Source organism: Eumetopias jubatus, unplaced genomic scaffold (assembly GCF_037043125.1).
Source record: "Eumetopias jubatus isolate StellerSeaLion01/CBP00866 unplaced genomic scaffold, mEumJub1_p1.0 scaffold_4, whole genome shotgun sequence".
NCBI classification, from domain to species: Eukaryota; Metazoa; Chordata; class Mammalia; order Carnivora; family Otariidae; genus Eumetopias; species Eumetopias jubatus.
Window position 1 is genome coordinate 70,599,933 of NW_028274810.1, and position 17,702 is coordinate 70,617,634.

The following is a 17,702-nucleotide window of genomic DNA, read 5'->3' on the forward strand; positions in this document are numbered from 1 at the left end:
GCTCGGATTGGCATATACTACCGTCCAAACGCAGGGGATAGGGGGAACTGGTATTTGCGCCTCAGGAGGATTTGCTAAGTAATGTCCCCTTAATCGTGCCAGGGCCAACTACATAGATCTAAGGATTTATTTAAAAGTATTGGCTTCTAAGAGACTTGGAAAGAATGCGGATCCATCCGATGTTCCTTTAGCGCAGTCCCCAGTCTTACCTACATCGCTGATGAAACCGTCCTAACTGCTGACCTTTTCAAGATGGCGGTCCGCGGGTGCCACTCTCGGGCTCGCGCACCTCCCCAAGATGGCGGCGCCCGAGGCCTGGCGCGCCCGGAGTTGCTGGTTCTGTGAGGTAGCGGCGGCAACGACCATGGAGGCCACGTCCCGGGAGGCGGCGCCAGCGAAGAGCTCGGCCTCGGGCCCCAGCGCTCCCCCCGCCCTGTTCGAGCTGTGCGGGCGGGCGGTGAGCGCCCATATGGGGGTTCTGGAGAGCGGGGTGTGGGGTAAGTCGCGGGGTGAGGGGCTACCTCTGGCAACGAGCGGAGGCGGCCCAGCGGCCGGGGGGCGCGGGGGGCGAGGCCGGGAGGCCTGGGGCAAGGCCCAGCCCGGGGCACTGGAAGCCACACCGTCGGGTCGGAACATGAATTCCGTGCCTGACCGGGCTGGACAGAGTAAAGGCGGGGACCAAATCGGCAGGTGGACGCGCACCGCGGCCTGGCTGGGGGGCGCGGGGGGCGAGGCCAGGAGGCCCGGTCTGGGGCCAAACAGGCAGGGCCCGGGAGACAGAGGCTGGAATGACGGACCGGCCGTGAGCACCGAACTGACGCTCGGGTCGGGCCGGGCTGGGGAGTCTCGGATGTCGAACCGACGGGCAGGGATGGCCCGGCTGCTTGGGGGCGGGGGCCGAGGTTGGGAGGCCCGGCCTAAGGCAAGGAGGCCAGGCCCGGGGCCACCTAACCTGACTGACGCGCGGGGCCTCCCGTGTCTGCTTGACAGACCGCGGGTGCCGGGACTCCGGAGGCCAGGCTGATGGGCAAAGGCAGCCCAGCGGATTGGAGAGCGAGGGGCTGGGGGGAGAGGCCGAAGGGCCGGGGGCGCCGAGGCCTGTCCGACGACCCAGGGTTGAAGGGAGCGCACTGACGACCGGGGCCTCGGGTGCCAAATCGCTTGAGCGCTGGACTGACGGGCAGGGCAGGGAGCGCCGGAGGCCCCTCGGATTGGCCTGAGCGGAGGAAGGGCCCGGAGCGGGTGAAGGGAGGCCGGAGCGGGTCAGCAATCGAGGGAGGCCCGAATGACGGGACAGGCGGGAAGGGCCAGCGAGGCCCCAGGCGGGGCGACGGCCCCGGGATCCCGGCTGGGAGGGGGCGCGTCGCCGCTGGGAGGCCCTGGGCTGAGTGCGAGCGAAAAGAGGCCCCGGGCCTGAAAGCTGCCGCGCGGCCCGACGGCCCGGCCTGGGCTGAGGGCGCCCCAGGCTGAGCGGCAAAGGCGGGCCCGCGGCGCTGGGCCGAGGGGCCGGTGGGCCTGGGATTCGGGCGGGCGGGCGCGGGCCGGGTAGTGCCGGGGAGGAGGCCCGCAGCCGATGGGCACGGGGAGGCCGGGCTTTGGAGTGGGCGCCGCTGGACCCAGACCGGCAGCTGATGAGAACAACTCGGGTCGGCCTTGTGAACACCGATGGTGAGAGTGAGAGAGAGGAGCGTGAAAGCTCTGGGGGGTAGGCCTGCCCGCACAGGGGATGAGGGAGGCCTTGGGCCTGACAGACTGGTGGTGTGAGGGGGTGGCGTCCAGAGGCCAGGGCTGAAGTTGGGTGAGGAGATCCAGGCCAGGCCTAGGGCCCAGGGAAGGGGGAGGGAGTGGCAGGAGAGAAGGCCTCGGGCCTTGAGGGGGTGAGGGGGTGGGGTTCTGGAGAAGGCCTCGGAAGTGGTGGTAGTGTCTTTGCCAGGAGGAAGGCCCTGGTAAGGTCAGGAGTGAGGGCTTGAGGTCCTGGGATTGGGGGTTGGGGGGTTGCACACTGAGGAGGTGGCTGTGAAGAAAAGGCCCTAGAGTTTGGGGGGTTGGGCCTCCAGGAGTAAGCCCCAGAGCTGTGGGGACTGGTTAAAGAAGGCCCAGGGATGGGAGCAGGCCCTTGGTGAGGTGGGGGTGGGGCACTGATCCTGAAGAGGCCTAAGTGTCTTCCTGCAGTGGGGAAGACTGTTAGAAGTCCTCAAGCTGGTGGGGGGGGGGAGGGGATTGTGGAGGCCCTGTGCCAACAGCTGAAAGAAGGGTCAGGCTGACCCATGGGAAACAGGAGAAGTCTCAGTGGAACTGGGCAGGGTGCTCAGAAAAGTCCTCAGAAAAATGTGGAAGAAGGCAGAGAAGATTGGCTGTATTAGCCTGGAGCTTCTAGGATGCTAAACTTGGCTAGGAGGGAAGAGGACCGGGTGTGGAGACCTGGAGTTGGGAAGAGGAAGCACTAAAGGTGTAGGCTGGAAAGAAGCAAGAAAGAGCCTGGCTTAAGAGGAATGGAGAAAGGAAGAGGGGGTTTGTGGATAATAGAGGATGAGAATCCCCAGGGGCTGTGAGAGGGGGTGGCTAAACAGAGCAGATTGGAGGAACAGAGGAGAAAGAGCTCCTATGGGCCTAGACCAGGTAAACAGTCACAGAAAAAGCTGAATCAAGTTAGGCCTCTTAGGAGAGCCAAGTAAAAGGCCTGCTAAGAAGTGCTGTTTTGGAGGAAGGTCTCAATGTGGGCTAACAGCCAAGAAAGGCTTCCTGGAGGCAGTGGACTAGGGTTGCTTTGTGTAGGGAGAGAGAAGGGTAAAGTGAGTAGAGGCAGCAGGAAAGGATACAGTGAGGAAACAAGTAGAATAGGTATGTCATACCTTGAATGCCGGGATATAGAGCTTGGACTTTATCTTGAATGCAGTAGGGGCCTACATTAATGTAATAGCTTAGGGAATTAATACTTTCATTCAGCAGGTACATTGAGTACTATGTACAAAGAATTATACTAGACTCTTGGACATCAAGATTCAATTATTCTACAAGTAAAGATAAAGGGAGATCCTAGAGTAGAAGTTTTGAAAGATTTTCCTTAGATATGGTATACTGTAAGATCTAAGACTTGTTCTTGGCAGGACAGAGAGGCTGTTGACAGATATGAATAATAATAAACAACATTTAGTGAGCTTATTATGGCCAGACATGGTCTTAAAAAGATTACCAGCATGATTTTTTTTAATTTTTCTAACAATATTATGAGGGAGTTACTACTACCTCCATTTTAAAATTGAGGAAACCGAGTCTTAAAGTTGTTAATTTGCCCAAGGATTCATAATTAAGTAATAGAATCAGAATTTCACCCAGGTTTGTCCAACTCTAGAGACTAAACCATTTAGTCAATACTATAAAGCCTCTCAAATCTAGACATCAGCAAGAACAAGTTTTGTTTTTATGATATGTTGAATTTAGAGTTAGGGCCTAATTATTTCTATTATTCATAGGAAAGTACTAGTTCAGGATACAGTAGGGGCCCAAAGAATGGGAGTCACCAGCCTGGAAGAGTGGGAAGGGAATTCAGAAAAGGCTTAATAAAGGGCATATGATACTTGAAAGATGAGTAGTTGATATGTTGAAAATGGCAAGGACATTCCTGGTAGAGAGCAGCACGACAAAGGCACAGAGGCCAAAAGCAGTGTAACATGTTAGGTAAATGAAAAAAGTAGTGTGGCTGAAATAGAGGAGGCAAAGCAGGGAGCTGGAGAAGTTAGTAGGGCCCAGATTATGATGGATGTTTTTATCACACTATCCAGTGGGACCTTTTAAATGCAGAATAGTTCATTATGCTAGGCAGAAGTGAACTGAGGAGCTCCTAAATGAGCATATCCGCTTGCTTTATTATCTCATCCTTGAAGATGTGCATGCCCCTGGAATTCCAGCTGCCAACTAAGTGGCTGAAGATAAGTAGGCTAGAGTTTGAATTAGACTTAGGTTAGTTTCTGCAGGTTCCATTTGCCAAATGAGAAGCCTGCTCTTCTGTTTTCCTTTCCAGTAGGATAAGTAATGCTTGGAACCCTGGGAGAAAAAAGTAAATTTTGTGTTTTGGTTTTTGTAGCCCTCCCAGGCCCAATACTTCAAAGCATCTTACCTCTGCTCAATATATATTACTTGGAGAGGATTGAGGAAACTGCCCTCAAGAAAGGTAAGTGTCTTTCTCTCTTGTTCTCAGTCAGTGATTGTAAGCAAGGCACCATGATGTTCTTCAGGTAAATATTACACCTGATACCTGCATAGAACTTCATGCTTTTCAAAAAGTACCCTCACACCTACTTTCTTATGTGATTCCTCAGAGTGTCCAGTGAAACACAAAGCAAGTAAATGATCCCACTTATACTAATACAAGTGAGACCACAGGCACACAATTCATAGCTAAGCCATACTGAAACCCAGACCTTCTGACTCATTTTTCTATTTTACCGTGCTGTCTTCCAAACCCCTCATTGGACAGATCTGTTAACAGCTAACATTCATCTAATCCAGATACGCCAAGCACTGTCGTAGGTACTTTACCTGGAGAAATTCATTTAACCTTTTCAACAACTCTATGAAATAGCTATTATTAACTACGTTTTATAGATAAGGAAACTGAGGTACAAAAAAATTAGGTAAACTTGCCCAAGGTCACACAGCTAGAGTGTGGTTTGCTGATATTAAACGCAGGCAGTCTGTCTTTAGAGCCAGTGCTCTTTACTAGTCTGCCATATTGCTCCTGTGAACACAGAGAAGGACAACATTAAAAGCTGATGTACCTCACCCATGGTGGCCAAAGAGCAGCCAAGTAAATGTGATATTTCTCCCCACAGGCCTCTCCACTCAGGCCATCTGGCGCCGACTATGGGATGAGCTGATGAAGACAAGGCCTTCCAGTTTGGAAGTAAGTTAAGGCACCAGGTAGAACTCTGGCCTGACTTTGCACAGTGAAAGCAGGAATAGCTTATAAACACAAGCTGGGTACTGGTAAAGTGCAGGGACAGTGATGGAGTGAATTTGGGAGGAAATGGCTTGTCACAGGGTTCTTGGCTCTGATGGCTTGTCACAAGGTTCTTTCCATTTGGCATTTGTCACTGACTTGATTCCTCACCGTGTTTGCACATAACACAAAACAGGGAAAGGTAGTGATCACAATGGATGGCAGAACCCAGATTCATAGAGGTCTTGACAGGGCTGGAGCAGTGGTCAAACTTGACAAGATGAAATTTAACAGAATAAACCAATGTTTTACTTAAGTCTAAAAAATTCCAATTGTATGACCTCAGGGTAGGAGGTGGAGGGGTCTGGCTTAGCAGCAACTTGTATGAAAAAGATTAAGGGGGTTTTAGTCAACAGTGTGCTAAAGCTACTCATATAATGACTTTCCTCTGAGCTATGTGAATCAATGTAACTATAATATAAGCTGAAGGACAAGGGGGATGATAAGCCTGCCTGGCTCTGGAGTATGGAGAAAGAAGTCAAGGCCATCACGTGAGTCACATTTGGAAGACTGGAGATGTTTTTCCTGAAAAAGAGAAGATCTGGGGAACATGAACTATCTCGAAATATTTGAATGACTCTCACGTAAAAGAGGGATAATAGACTTGTTCTAGTGGAAGCTAAAGGAGAATAAATTTCTGCTAAACTGAATGTAGAATTTTTAAACTCTGAGCTTATCGGTGATGAAACAAGCTAATGCCAGAGCTAAGAAGCTTCCCATCTCTAAGTGTTCAGATAGAGTTTAGATAACTACCTGACACAAGGGTATTGTAGAAGAAATTCAGCATTTTAAGAGAGGTTAGAAGATGACTCTAGGGCTCCTTTTAGCCCTGAGATTCTGTTATTCATTGGTTCAGGTATAACTTGCTCTTATTTAAGCAGAATTTCTTCTGCTGCTCCATAACTAGGGGACAGAACAGATTGAGTTCAATAAACATTTACTAAACTTACCACACACCAGGTCTTATGTTAGCTATTGGAAGCACAGACACTAATCTCTCACATTTAGCAGGGAAACCTGCAAACAAATACATCGTGCATGGTGGGATAAGTGGTATGACAGTAGCAAAGAGGTTGAGGGAGAAGGGAGCATGAGTCTTTCCTGGGAAGTAGTATTTGAACTGAGCTTTAAATGGTGGATGAAGCCAAATGATAAGAAAACAAGTTCTTATCATTGATTTAATTTCTGGGGATGCACTGGGTTCAGCAACATTCAGCTCCATATCCTTCAGCTTTCCTACTTCTAGATCTGGACACAACTCCTGAAGTTCAGTGCAATAATGCTAAGGCCCAAGAAAGTCCTCAGGCTGTACAGGAATTAGGCCTTATGAGGAAGAAAAGTGGATGCAAGATTAGAAAATACTAAGTTTCTTGAAACTTAAAGATGCATGAGATTCACTTTGTCCCACGGTTACCCACGCAGTATGGTTGACTAGCAGATGATGGAGATTGTAACATCTTTTGTTTAGAGTAAGCTTTTTTTCTCCAATATTATCTCAGCCTTCCTGGTAGTTTGTTATCTTTTCTTGTCTCAGAGCATTTTAGAACATTAAGAAAGCCCCAGGCTTGGTAGCCTAACAGTTCCCTAGACAGAGGTCATTCCAAAGGGTACATTCTTCTGCTTCCCAGTTTTACATGACAATAACCTTAACTTCCTAATTAAGAAACACTTATCGAGTGCCTGCTCAATTCCAGGCACTGTACTAGGTTCTAGGGATACAGTAGTGAACGAGGTAGAGATAGCCCCTGATTGCTTATAAAGAAATAGAATTTCAAACTGTGTAGTACTAGTGTATGTGTATTAAGAGATCTGTAGAATAAAATAGATATTCTGGAGACAAAGCAATGGGGAAATGAAGGATTATTCAATAAATGAATCTCTGGTTATTGGTTAACTATTTGGAAAAAATAAATTTAGAGCCTCATTTTACAATATACTCAATTTCTATATGGATTAAAGATTAAATTGTAAAAAGTACAAGCACAGAACTAAAAAAAGAATAAAGGTGACTGGTTATCTAATCTCAAGATGGAGAGTGTTAATTATTATATGGGCAGAATCAAAAAAGCATGGACATATTTGGCGATATAAAATGCCAACACTATTTAAAAGGTACATAAACTAAGAATGTTTGCAACAATATTTGTAAAACAAGAGGATAGCAGGAATAAGACAAACTATCCCAGTAGAATAAGTAAAGATTGGGACAAGTCACAAAATATATAAAAATCTCCAATAAAATATATTGAATCTCGAAAATAAAAAAGAGAAAGTATGTAACTCTTAAATAAGCATATATATACAATATATTTATTATATAAAAATAAGTACATGTAATATAGTATAAAAATATATACTTATTTATATATATAAAATATATATTATTTGGCTAGAAATTCTATTTCTTAGAATTTATAGTATATAAAAACAAATACTCATGAAGATTTATTTCAAGATGTTCATTACAGCAACTTAATATCAAAAAGGTAGAAACAATTTATTCAATATGCAGGAATTGCTGATTATTCATATTTTCAAAATATTAATAAAGTCATATTCTGAAAACATTTAGATACATGGTGGTAAAAAGGTGATGACACGGTGGCATAATGTTTTAAAAGCCCAGCATTTGAAACTATTCAGAATTGTCTCAATGTTATAAAAACAATTGTCTATAGCTATTCACATTTACATATACACTCGAAAGAATGGGTTTACAGATTTTCCACAAACAATATTTCTGTTATCAGAAAAATAGTGGACAATAGTTTATGAACATTTGCTGGCTCTGTGTAGTACAAGAAAATATTTAGCCTTCCCTAGTTTGTATACCCACTTCCTCCCCAACTAGTGCCTGAGCCACCAGGCTGTGGATGGGCCAAGGACTGTGTTGGTAGGCAAGTGTCATTTCACCTCTTTGGTGGTGCCTCATTTCCCCTACTCTTGCCCAAAAGAATGTGTTTAAATCACTTTGCATTCCCTGAGCGATAGTGTACAAGTACACAAAATGAGTGGCTTGAGCTAGATCTCTTAGCTATTTCTCAGCTTTGAAGTTTTAGCAGAGATTCTTCTAAAAGGTGGTGATGGAATAAAATGCAGTGAACTACTGTCTGCTCATAATTGATAGTTGTTGTAATTAACTTCAGATACTCATTTAATCCTTACAACTGTCTGATGTAGATAGGTTATTTTCTCACTTTACAGATGACGAAACTGAGGCAGAAAGAGGTGAAGCAGCTTGTCTGAAGTTATAGTTACAGAATGGCAGACTCAGGATTCAAGTTGAGGCAATGTGGCTCTGGAGCTCATGCTCTTAATCACTATGTCATGCTGTTCTCACTGCAGTTATCACATGTCTGGGGTGTTCCAGTTTCAAATATTCTCTCCCACTGTCTTCATCAGCCAATAAAATGTGTGAAAAACAACACTAATAGTTATCTAACCTACATATTCCACATGCCTTACGGTCAGAAGTAGCCATAACATCTTAGTTCACATCTTTGTCCATATTTTAGGCCTAGAATGTCTCATTTGTGAAGTTAAAGCCTTGCTAGGTTACCTGCAAGTGTTTTCCAAGGCTGTGAGCGTGGGCCAGCAAATGTGTAGGAAAAGTGTTAGAGTGAGGTAGGATTCAGGAATACCCTCTCTGCTTCTACTCGAGGCTGAGTGGAGATTTGGTTGCCAGGTATTTTTTCCTGGTCCCCCAACGCCCCCACTGTTGCTGGTGAGAGAGGTCCTTCCTTCTTGTTGCTACCATGCAGTTGGCTCAAACATGAAGTCATTCCTGATTATTACCACAGCGGGCAATGTCATGGGGAGTAGCCAGGGCAAAGCGAATGACACTTTTGCTGAGAACCATAGGGGCCCAACTCCTGCCAAGAACCTCAGATAGAAATTGAGGGTCACTCTGGTATGAGGGAATGCATAGAGGTAGGGTAAGTACCAAAGAGAAGTGTCCCTTAGTCTTGAGGAACCTCAGGCCCCCACTATCTCTTGCTTCAGGCTGAATAAGCACCCTGCTTAACAGGCTCTGCCTCCATCAAGTCCATTTCACATTGCCCATCCAGACCAATTATTACCATTAGCAGTAACAAATAACATTTTGTATTTTACAGTTTATGAAGTGCTTTCACTTGCATGGTCTCGTTTGATCTTCACAACAAACCTGTGAAGCGAGTGATATTATCCACATTTTACAGAAGAGGTTCAAGAGGTTGAGTATAGTGGCAGAGATGACACCTGTATCAAAGCAGACTTTCTTCTGTACCTTAGGAGAGAATGGGGACTTAAGGAAGTCTGTGTGCCCTCTTGTGGTGAGGGTGGGGCAGTAATTGCAAACCTGTATACATCAGAATCATCTGGGGGAGGTTTAAAAAACAAAAATGCATGGGCCTTACTGCAGATGTAACATAAGAGAATTCCCAAGTCTGGATACCTGGCATATGAATTTTCAAAAAAGAAAAGCTCCACAGTCAATTCTGATATGCACCAAAGGCTGAGAATTACTTGCATTCAGAGTTCTTCTAAATGTACCAGAATAGTCTGATGAAGTCTCATATGCATCAAAGCCAATAACTACTGACTTGGAGAAAACCAATCTAAGATTTGGACCCTGATCTCCAGGAATTTCTAATCTGGTTGGGATAAAACATGTACACAAGCGAAGAGACTCAACACCGTGAGACAGGTCTACCAGTGTTTAAGACCTGAATAATCAGAGTAGCAGGAGTCCCACAAGAGGCAGGGACAGGAGTAGAAGGGGGCATACAAAGAGACACAGACGAACAGCCTCAACAAGAGTAAAATGTTTGTAGGTCCTCTCAGGAAGCCAGCAATGAAGAGCATTTCTGGCAGATGTAGGAAAGGGCATAAGAAGGCAGGTTTGGGTCAGTAAGGTGATCAATTTGGCCAGAGCAAAGCATTCATGTGAGCAAGATGTGAGAGATAAAGCTGCTCAGATAGACAGAGGCCATATTGTGCAGGGCTTTCCCTGCCAGGCTGAGGAACTTCAGATTAGCCCTCAGCAGTGGACTTGGGTGGGCGGCAGTGGGGCGGGGGGGGGGGGGGGGGTTAAAGCAGAATGTAATCAGACATGTTTTATAAAGATGAATCCAGTGGACTTGCACAAAAGTTTGGGGAGGGGAAAAGGAGATGGGGGAGCATTCAGGAAGCTAATGAAGTGAGGTCAGGTGTGAGGTGATAAGGGTCTGAACAAAGATGGTAATAAGAATGGGAAGTTGGGATCAGGTTCTAGAAACAGACATGGAAGAAGTTACAGGATTGTTTCACTTGAACGGCAGGCACTATAGCAAAATATTCTCTGGAACCAAATTTCCTGGGTTCAATCTTGATTCTACCACTTATCTGTGTAACCACAGGCAGTAACAACCTTTGTGCCTTGTTTTTTCCTAACTGTAAAATGGGACTAGTAGTAATACATACCTCAAAGATGTGAAGATTAAATGAATTTGTGTAAATTATTTAGAATGTTGCCTTGCTCAGCAAATAGCTATTGGAAGGGAAGAACCCGGGATGATGGTTCAGCAGGGTACCCTCTTAGTATCACAGCCGTCTGGCATGTTCTCTGCTTTCAGAGTGTGACCTGTTGGCGAGCCAAGTTTATGGAGGCCTTTTTTTCCCATGTTCTACGTGGGACCATTGATGTATCTTCTGACAGGCGTCTCTGTGACCAGCGCTTCTCACCACTTCTGCATAGCTCCCGCCATGTCCGGCAGCTCACCATCTGCAATATGCTGCAGGGTGCAACTGAGCTGGTGGCTGAGCCCAACCGCAGGGTTCTGGAGACCCTGGCCAGTTCCTTGCACACCCTCAAGTTCCGCCACCTGCTGTTCTCTGATGTGGCTGCTCAGCAGTCACTTCGGCAGCTGCTGCATCAGCTTATTCACCATGGGGCTGTCAGCCAGGTGTCGCTGTACTCCTGGCCTGTGCCTGAGTCAGCCCTTTTCATCCTTATCCTCACCATGAGTGCTGGCTTCTGGCAGCCAGGCCCTGGTGGCCCACCTTGCCGCCTCTGTGGAGAGGCCTCCCGAGGCCGGGCCCCATCCCGAGATGAAGGGTCCCTCCTGCTGGGCTCACGCCGGCCTCGCAGAGATGCTGCTGAGCGATGTGCTGCAGCCCTGATGGCCTCTCGGCGGAAGAGCGAAGCCAAGCAGACAGCCAGAGCTGCACCTGCCACCCGAGTAACACGCCGGAGCACACAGGAGAGCCTGACAGCAGGTGGGACAGACCCTAAGAGGGATCTGCACCCTCCAGCAACCTCCCACGAGGCTCCTGGCACCAAGCGGCCACCCTCTGCTCCAGCCACCACCTCCTCTGCCTCCTCTTCCACATCCTCATCCAAACGGGCTCCAGCTAGCTCAGCCCCACAGCCCAAGCCCCTAAAGCGTTTTAAGCGAGCTGCAGGGAAGAAGGGTCCTCGCACCCGTCAGGGGTCTGGTGCAGAGTCTGAAGACCTGTATGACTTTGTTTTCATTGTGGCTGGTGAGAAGGAGGATGGGGAAGAGATGGAGATCGGGGAAGTGGCGTGTGGAGCTTTGGATGGATCAGATCCCAGCTGCCTGGGGCTTCCAGCACTGGAGGCCTCCCAGCGATTCCGCAGCATTTCCACCTTGGAGCTATTCACAGTTCCGCTCTCCACGGAGGCGGCTCTGACACTGTGCCACCTGCTGAGCTCCTGGGTGTCTCTGGAGAGCCTCACACTCTCCTATAATGGTGAGTGCTCGGCAGGGGCAGGAATGGGTCTCACAGCGGCACCAGCTGTGTGCCCAATCCTGTGGAGGGGAATAGGGAATATGATCAAGAAGCTGCAGATGAGGTCCTGCCTGCTTCACAGTGGGACAGAAAGCACACACATGAAATAGGGGCAGACTTTCACTGTGGGGGAAGAACATGAGGTCTGTAGGCTTGATTTAGAGCTGTAAGCAGGGGTTCCTGAGAGACAGCGAGGACCTGAAGAATGGGTACATTTTAGCTATGGTAGGCAGTCCACAGGCAGGTGGGAGAAGTTTTGTGTATGCAAGGCCCAGCCAGGGCTAAGGTTGGGTTGTCCCCCCAGTCCTGTCAAAGCAGCTGTACAGACAAGAAGGTACAGAACACATCTTTATCAGACGAGCAGCCTGTGAAGCAGTCCTCAGTTCTTACCCACCTGGCTGTGCCCAGCTAGCCACACTTCAACTCTGGGTAAATCCACCAATCTACCTACCTTGCTGAGCATGGATGGAGAAAAATCACGCAACTGTGCAGATTGGTGCTACTATACATTCAATCATCAATCTTATATGAATCCTATGTTTGCGACATTAGCTCCCATTCCTCTCTACTTCTAAATGTTACCCCCTTTTCCTTTCTCAGCAGATGACTTCACCTCCTACTTCAGAGAAAAATAGAAGCCATCACACATAACTTCAGCTTATTGTTAACCAACCTAGAATTCTACATCTACACTCATCCTTTCCTCTTTCACAGTGGGAGTGATGGCCATCCTAACGAAGGCTAACTCTTACCTGTGCTCTGGATCCATACCCTCTTGCCTTCTTAGGAAAGCTTTTTTCTCAAATGCCTTAGTAATAAGAACTAACTTTTATATACTGCTTAGTATGTGTCTGGCACAATTTAAGTATTCTATTAATTGAATCCTTACAACAACCCTGAGGTCAAGTGGGTTGCCCAGGATAACCTCACGAGTAAATTGTAGAGCCAGGATTCAAACCCAGGCAACCTGATTCCAGAATCCCAAGGTTTTAAACCACTACTTAATGCTGCCTGCCTTCTCCAAGGTCCTCCTTGTTGCTAAGTCCAGTACATACTTTTCAGTCCGCCTCTTACATTAATTCTTGGCGACATTTGCTGCTATGAAACAGCCTTCATCAAATACTCTCATTTCCACTACCTCAATTTTTTTTTCTTTTCCCTTTCTGGACATTATTTGTTATTAATGTTCAGAGTTCCTCAGAGCTCTGCCATTTTACACATGCTTCCTGGATGACTTTGTCCATTCCCTTGGTTTCAAAAGCCAGCTATGCTGAAGACTCCCCAGTCTATGACACTGGTCCAGTCCAGATCTTTCACCCCAACTCCAGAACCATTTTAGCCAGGTGACAACTAGAGATCATTTCATAAACCACAGATTCCCCAACCTGAATGCATCTTCTCCCCTCCATGCCGATCCTCCTCCTGTTCTGTCAGTGACCTCACAGCTCTCAGCTGCCCAGAAGACAGCCAGGTTCTTTTGCACCACATCTGTCTTTAAGAACTCTCAAACCCACTTATTTATCTCTACATCTTAATTCAAGCTACCATTACTTCTCACCTGGATTCAACAGTTCCTCCTGACTCCATACTCACCATACAAATTCACTGTCTACTCTGTAGCCCAAGCATTTTTTTTTTTTAAATGCAAAGGCCATTCATTCATTTAAAAACCCTTCAATGGTTTCCTGTCACCATACTTTACTTACAGGTCATTCGTGTTCTCACCCCTGCTTACCTTTGTAGTGGCATCTTGAACACCCCCTCCCCCATACTTTACACACCAGTCACATTGAGTATTTTTCAGTTCTTGGAACCTGCCACTCTTCTTCCTTCAGGCCTTTATATATGCTGAGTTCTCCCTGCTGGTCACTCCTCTCCCTCCATTTAGCCTGGTTCCTTCGTGTTCTTTAGGACTCAACTGCAAAGTTTTTAGATAGAAGCTGGTGTGGGTACCAAGTACCCATCCTTTGTGCTTCCATAATACACTTCCCCAGCTCCCCTCACACACTTTTGCTGTTCATCAGGCTACACAGGCAGGAATAAGATCTGCTGCTCATCACTGTCTAGCAAAAACTGTATTTACTAGGTGCTGGGTGAGGTATAACAGGAATGAATCCACAGGAATCTGCTCAGTCCAGGGGGGGGGGGGAAGATAATATTGGCTTTGAGGCATTAAGCCTCTGCTCTAACCCTTCTGGATCCTGCTCTTTTTTGTAGGATGTGGTTATCGTTTTTTGCTCTACTCCCACCCCTTTAAAGTTTTCCCTACTGGGTCATTGTCACTCCCCTGCTTAGATTTCAGATGTTCCATGTGACCTATAAGAAAAGTCCAGAGTCTGCTGTGGCCCTCTGGGCCTGGCCCTATCATTCAGCTGGCAGCACAAGATTCCCTGCCCCACCCTCCATGTCCTATCTTGTTTTGTGACTGCCCTCACTGATGCTTGAGGGCATGGCCCAGTACAGTAGACATCAGTTTGCTGGTTACCTGAGGAAAAAGCAAGACAACGAATGGTTGAGACAAATGATTTTAAATAACCTGATCCAAAGCTCGAGTTAGGGTAGTTATCAACAGAAATATCTGGAGTTGTCTCTGAATGTTACTCCTGCTGACACTCCCACATGACTGACCTAACTTCTTTCCTGCCATAGGCCTGGGCTCTAACATCTTCCGTCTGCTGGACAGTCTGCGGGCCCTGTCAGGCCAGGCTGGATGCCGCCTCCGTGCCCTGCATCTCAGTGATCTGTTCTCACCACTGCCCATCCTGGAGCTGACACGTGCCATTGTGCGAGCCCTGCCCCTACTGCGGGTCCTCTCTATCCGTGTTGATCACCCCAGCCAGAGGGACAACCCTGCTGTGCCAGGGAATGCGGGGCCCCCTAGCCACATAATTGGAGATGAGGAGATACCAGGTGAAGCAGTGTGTGTGTATGTGTGTGTCCACACAAATGTGCAAGTGCATTTGTGTGAGGAAGGTGGAAGGACCTCTAATCCAGGCCTGGCACCACTCATTCCTTGAATTCATTCCTTTAGAGCATGTTGTTCAAAGATAACCATGGCCTGGAGAGTCCAGACCACTATAAGCCCAGTAGAAAGTGACCATGGCAGATTAGTCTCTAGAAAGGCAGTCTAGGTCCCTCTTCTTTATATTCCCTTAGATCCTGTGTTTCCTATGTCACCGCCCTGCACACTAATATTTGCTTGCCTGAGTAGTCTAGTCTTCCTGGACTAAAAGCTCCAGAAGGGCAAGGACTAAATCTCATTTAGTGCTCTGTTCCCAGAACCTAGCACAATACCTAATGTGTAGTACATACTCAATGACAAGTAGATGAATGAAATTTTTTAGTAAATCTCTAAAGGACAGGATGGGACCTGCTATGGGAGTAGAAGGGAGATGGCCAGCTACAATCTTTTCTCCCTACCATATCCAGAAAACTGCCTGGAACAGCTGGAGATGGGATTTCCACGGGGAGCCCAACCAGCCCCACTGCTCTGCTCTGTGCTGAAGGCCTCAGGTTCTCTGCAGCAGCTGTCTCTGGATAGTGCCACCTTTGCCTCTCCCCAAGATTTTGGGCTTGTGTTACAGACACTCAAAGGTAGGACCCAGCTAGAATGGTAAAGGAAGGGTAGACCTTGTATCGTTCTTTGGGAAAGTTAAGGCCCATGGCCTCTACCCCCATGCAGAGTACAACCTAGCCCTGAAGAGGCTGAGCTTCCACGACATGAATCTGGCTGACTGTCAGAGCGAGGTGCTCTTTTTGCTACAGAATCTGACTCTTCAAGGTAAGTTCTTCATCCAGAACCTGGGGCATTCCTGGGTCTTCACTGTGGCTCTGCCACTGTCTCACTGAAAAGAGGAAGCCACTGTTCTTGGTCTTATATCCTCAACTATAAAATGGCTATAGAACCTGCAATTCCTCCTATACTAAACATGGGAAAATTACTCACTTTTAGAGTAACTCACTCAAGTTTTTCTTACCTTTCAGTGGCTGATAGAAATAATGGTGGTGGGTAAGAATGACTATGCTGGGTCAGGCTCCCCTCATAGACTTGCCCCTAATGCCCACCCCTGCATAGTGGGCAGTCAGTGGATAGAGGGGGGAAAAAAATTAAATGGAGAACTGTTCATGTAGAAAACCTCCCAACAGTGAATATCTGGGCTCAGTCTCTTGTTTGAATCTGATTTAGTTCCAGCCTTGCTTAGGGTCTTGGACAAATTTCCCTTCTCTTTCTGGGCTTCTATAAAAAAACATTCACACCCCTTGCTAGGGCCAATTGGGGCAGGAGGGGCAGCACCAAGTTCTAATGTTAGCCGTCAGAATTTATTCTAATTTCTCTTGACAGAGATTACCTTCTCCTTCTGCCGTCTGTTTGAGAAGCGCCCGGCCCAATTTCTGCCTGAGATGGTTGCTGCTATGAAGGGCAACTCCACACTGAAGGGCCTCCGGCTGCCAGGGAACCGCCTGGGTAGGGGCAGGGCCCTGGGAAGGGGCAGGGGGAAGGAGCCAGTCCTTTGACTTAGAAACTCAGTGGATGAAGGCATAGGCCTCTCCACTGGGAACATGGGGGTTGGAATACAGTTGTATGCTGGAGCTTCAGGAGGCTGGGCTTCTTCCCACCAGAACTGGGTTGGGATACCCTTGGTCCCCGTTCTTGGGCGGTTAGACATTTCTCCCCTTCTCCCCAGGGAATGCTGGCCTGCTGGCCCTGGCAGATGTTTTCTCAGAGGATTCATCCTCCTCTCTCTGTCAGCTGGACATCAGGTACATGGGGAAGGGGGAAGGGACAAGGGATGGAGCTGCAGGGATATAGGGATTAGTTGTTTCCTGGGTGTCTAATCCATCTCACCCCTACCAGTTCCAACTGCATCAAGCCAGATGGCCTTCTGGAGTTCGCCAAGCGGCTGGAGCGCTGGGGCCGTGGAGCCTTTGGTCACCTGCGCCTCTTCCAGAACTGGCTGGACCAGGATGCAGTCACAGCCAGGGAAGCCATTCGGCGGCTCCGGGCCACTTGCCACGTGGTTAGCGACTCATGGGACTCATCCCAGGCTTTCGCAGATTATGTCAGCACCATGTGATGGGGCCTATGCTTCACAGGCCCATGCTCAGTACCATCAGCTTGCAGGGGCTGAGACATGGGCTGTGAAACGGGCTGCCCAGAACTCCCAAACACCAATACTTTCTCTTTCTGCCACCTTTTTTTCTCTTTTTTCCTTCTTCCCTTGCACTGAGGTCCTGGAGGCCTTGATGGGGCTCAGCAAAGGCATTCCCACAACTGGGTGTAGAGCTTTTGGGCCCCTTGCCCAGTACTCTGGGAACCCTGGGCCAGGTTACAGTGCTCATCAGTCACTGGGGACAGCTACCCTCCCCCTGCCCGAGGTTCCTGCTTTCCCTCCTCAAGCAGGTACCCAGGCTTTAGAGAAGTTTAGGAGTGTCCACTACCAGGCGTCTTCTCCGCTGGGCTTACCATGCTGCTCCCAGGCCTCAGTCCCTTTCATACCTTTATTCCTTTCTTTTTTTTAACCAAAAAAGTTTTTCTTATAAAATAAACTTTGGGCAAACATCACGCAGCCCTCCTTAATGATTTTTGTCCTAGAGAACAAAATTCAGTAGGGTCCTATGGGGCAAGGAGCCCCTTTTCCCTGTCTCCTTCCTCTAACAGCTACACCCAGACCAACTGGTTTATCAGTGGAGGCCCCGCTGCTCCTCATGGGAACGCTGGTGGAAGACGAATGTGATGGCAGTGGAGGCAGCATCCCAGGCAGCCTGGAGTACCTCATCCTTGAGCCCCCGCTTATCAGTGTTATGGTTCCACTGAGCCAGGTCTGAGGTACAGTCAGAACCATCAGGGGGTGGCTGGACCTGGTGGTGGTTGACACAGCGGCGGCAGCGCAACCTGGGGGCAGAGGACAGAGCTGTGGTGACTGCAGTGCCC

At 48.1% G+C, this 17,702-nt stretch overlaps 2 protein-coding genes across 3 annotated transcripts in view; one reads left to right on the top strand and one right to left on the bottom strand.

The window, feature by feature from the left end:
• Positions 1–242: 242 nt before the first annotated feature.
• LRRC41 (leucine rich repeat containing 41) lies at positions 243–17,333 on the top strand. Its single transcript, XM_028123275.2, has 10 exons — positions 243–497; positions 4,085–4,171; positions 4,833–4,903; positions 10,594–11,731; positions 14,420–14,680; positions 15,200–15,364; positions 15,453–15,551; positions 16,113–16,235; positions 16,456–16,531; positions 16,626–17,333. Exons 1-10 carry the CDS (start codon positions 299–301, stop codon positions 16,843–16,845), a joined length of 2,439 nt encoding a protein of 812 aa, XP_027979076.1. The 5' UTR covers positions 243–298; the 3' UTR covers positions 16,846–17,333.
• RAD54L (RAD54 like) overlaps positions 16,077–17,702 on the bottom strand; it is a 28,517-nt gene continuing 26,891 nt past the window's right edge. For both annotated transcript variants that reach the window (XM_028123277.2, XM_028123276.2), the window contains one exon: positions 16,077–17,663. In XM_028123277.2, the coding sequence (XP_027979078.1) occupies positions 17,453–17,663 (211 nt within the window). In that variant the 3' untranslated portion in view covers positions 16,077–17,452. The remainder of the gene's footprint in view (positions 17,664–17,702) is intronic.

Excerpts from the sequence above, each read along its gene's own strand:
- LRRC41 (XM_028123275.2), top strand. The coding sequence starts at position 299 with ATGGCGGCGCCCGAGGCCTGGCGCGCCCGGAGTTGCTGGTTCTGTGAG. Across the intron at positions 11,732-14,419 it reads CCTCACACTCTCCTATAATG|GCCTGGGCTCTAACATCTTC; the intron begins GTGAGTGCTCGG and ends TTCCTGCCATAG. Across the intron at positions 15,552-16,112 it reads ACAGAATCTGACTCTTCAAG|AGATTACCTTCTCCTTCTGC; the intron begins GTAAGTTCTTCA and ends TTCTCTTGACAG.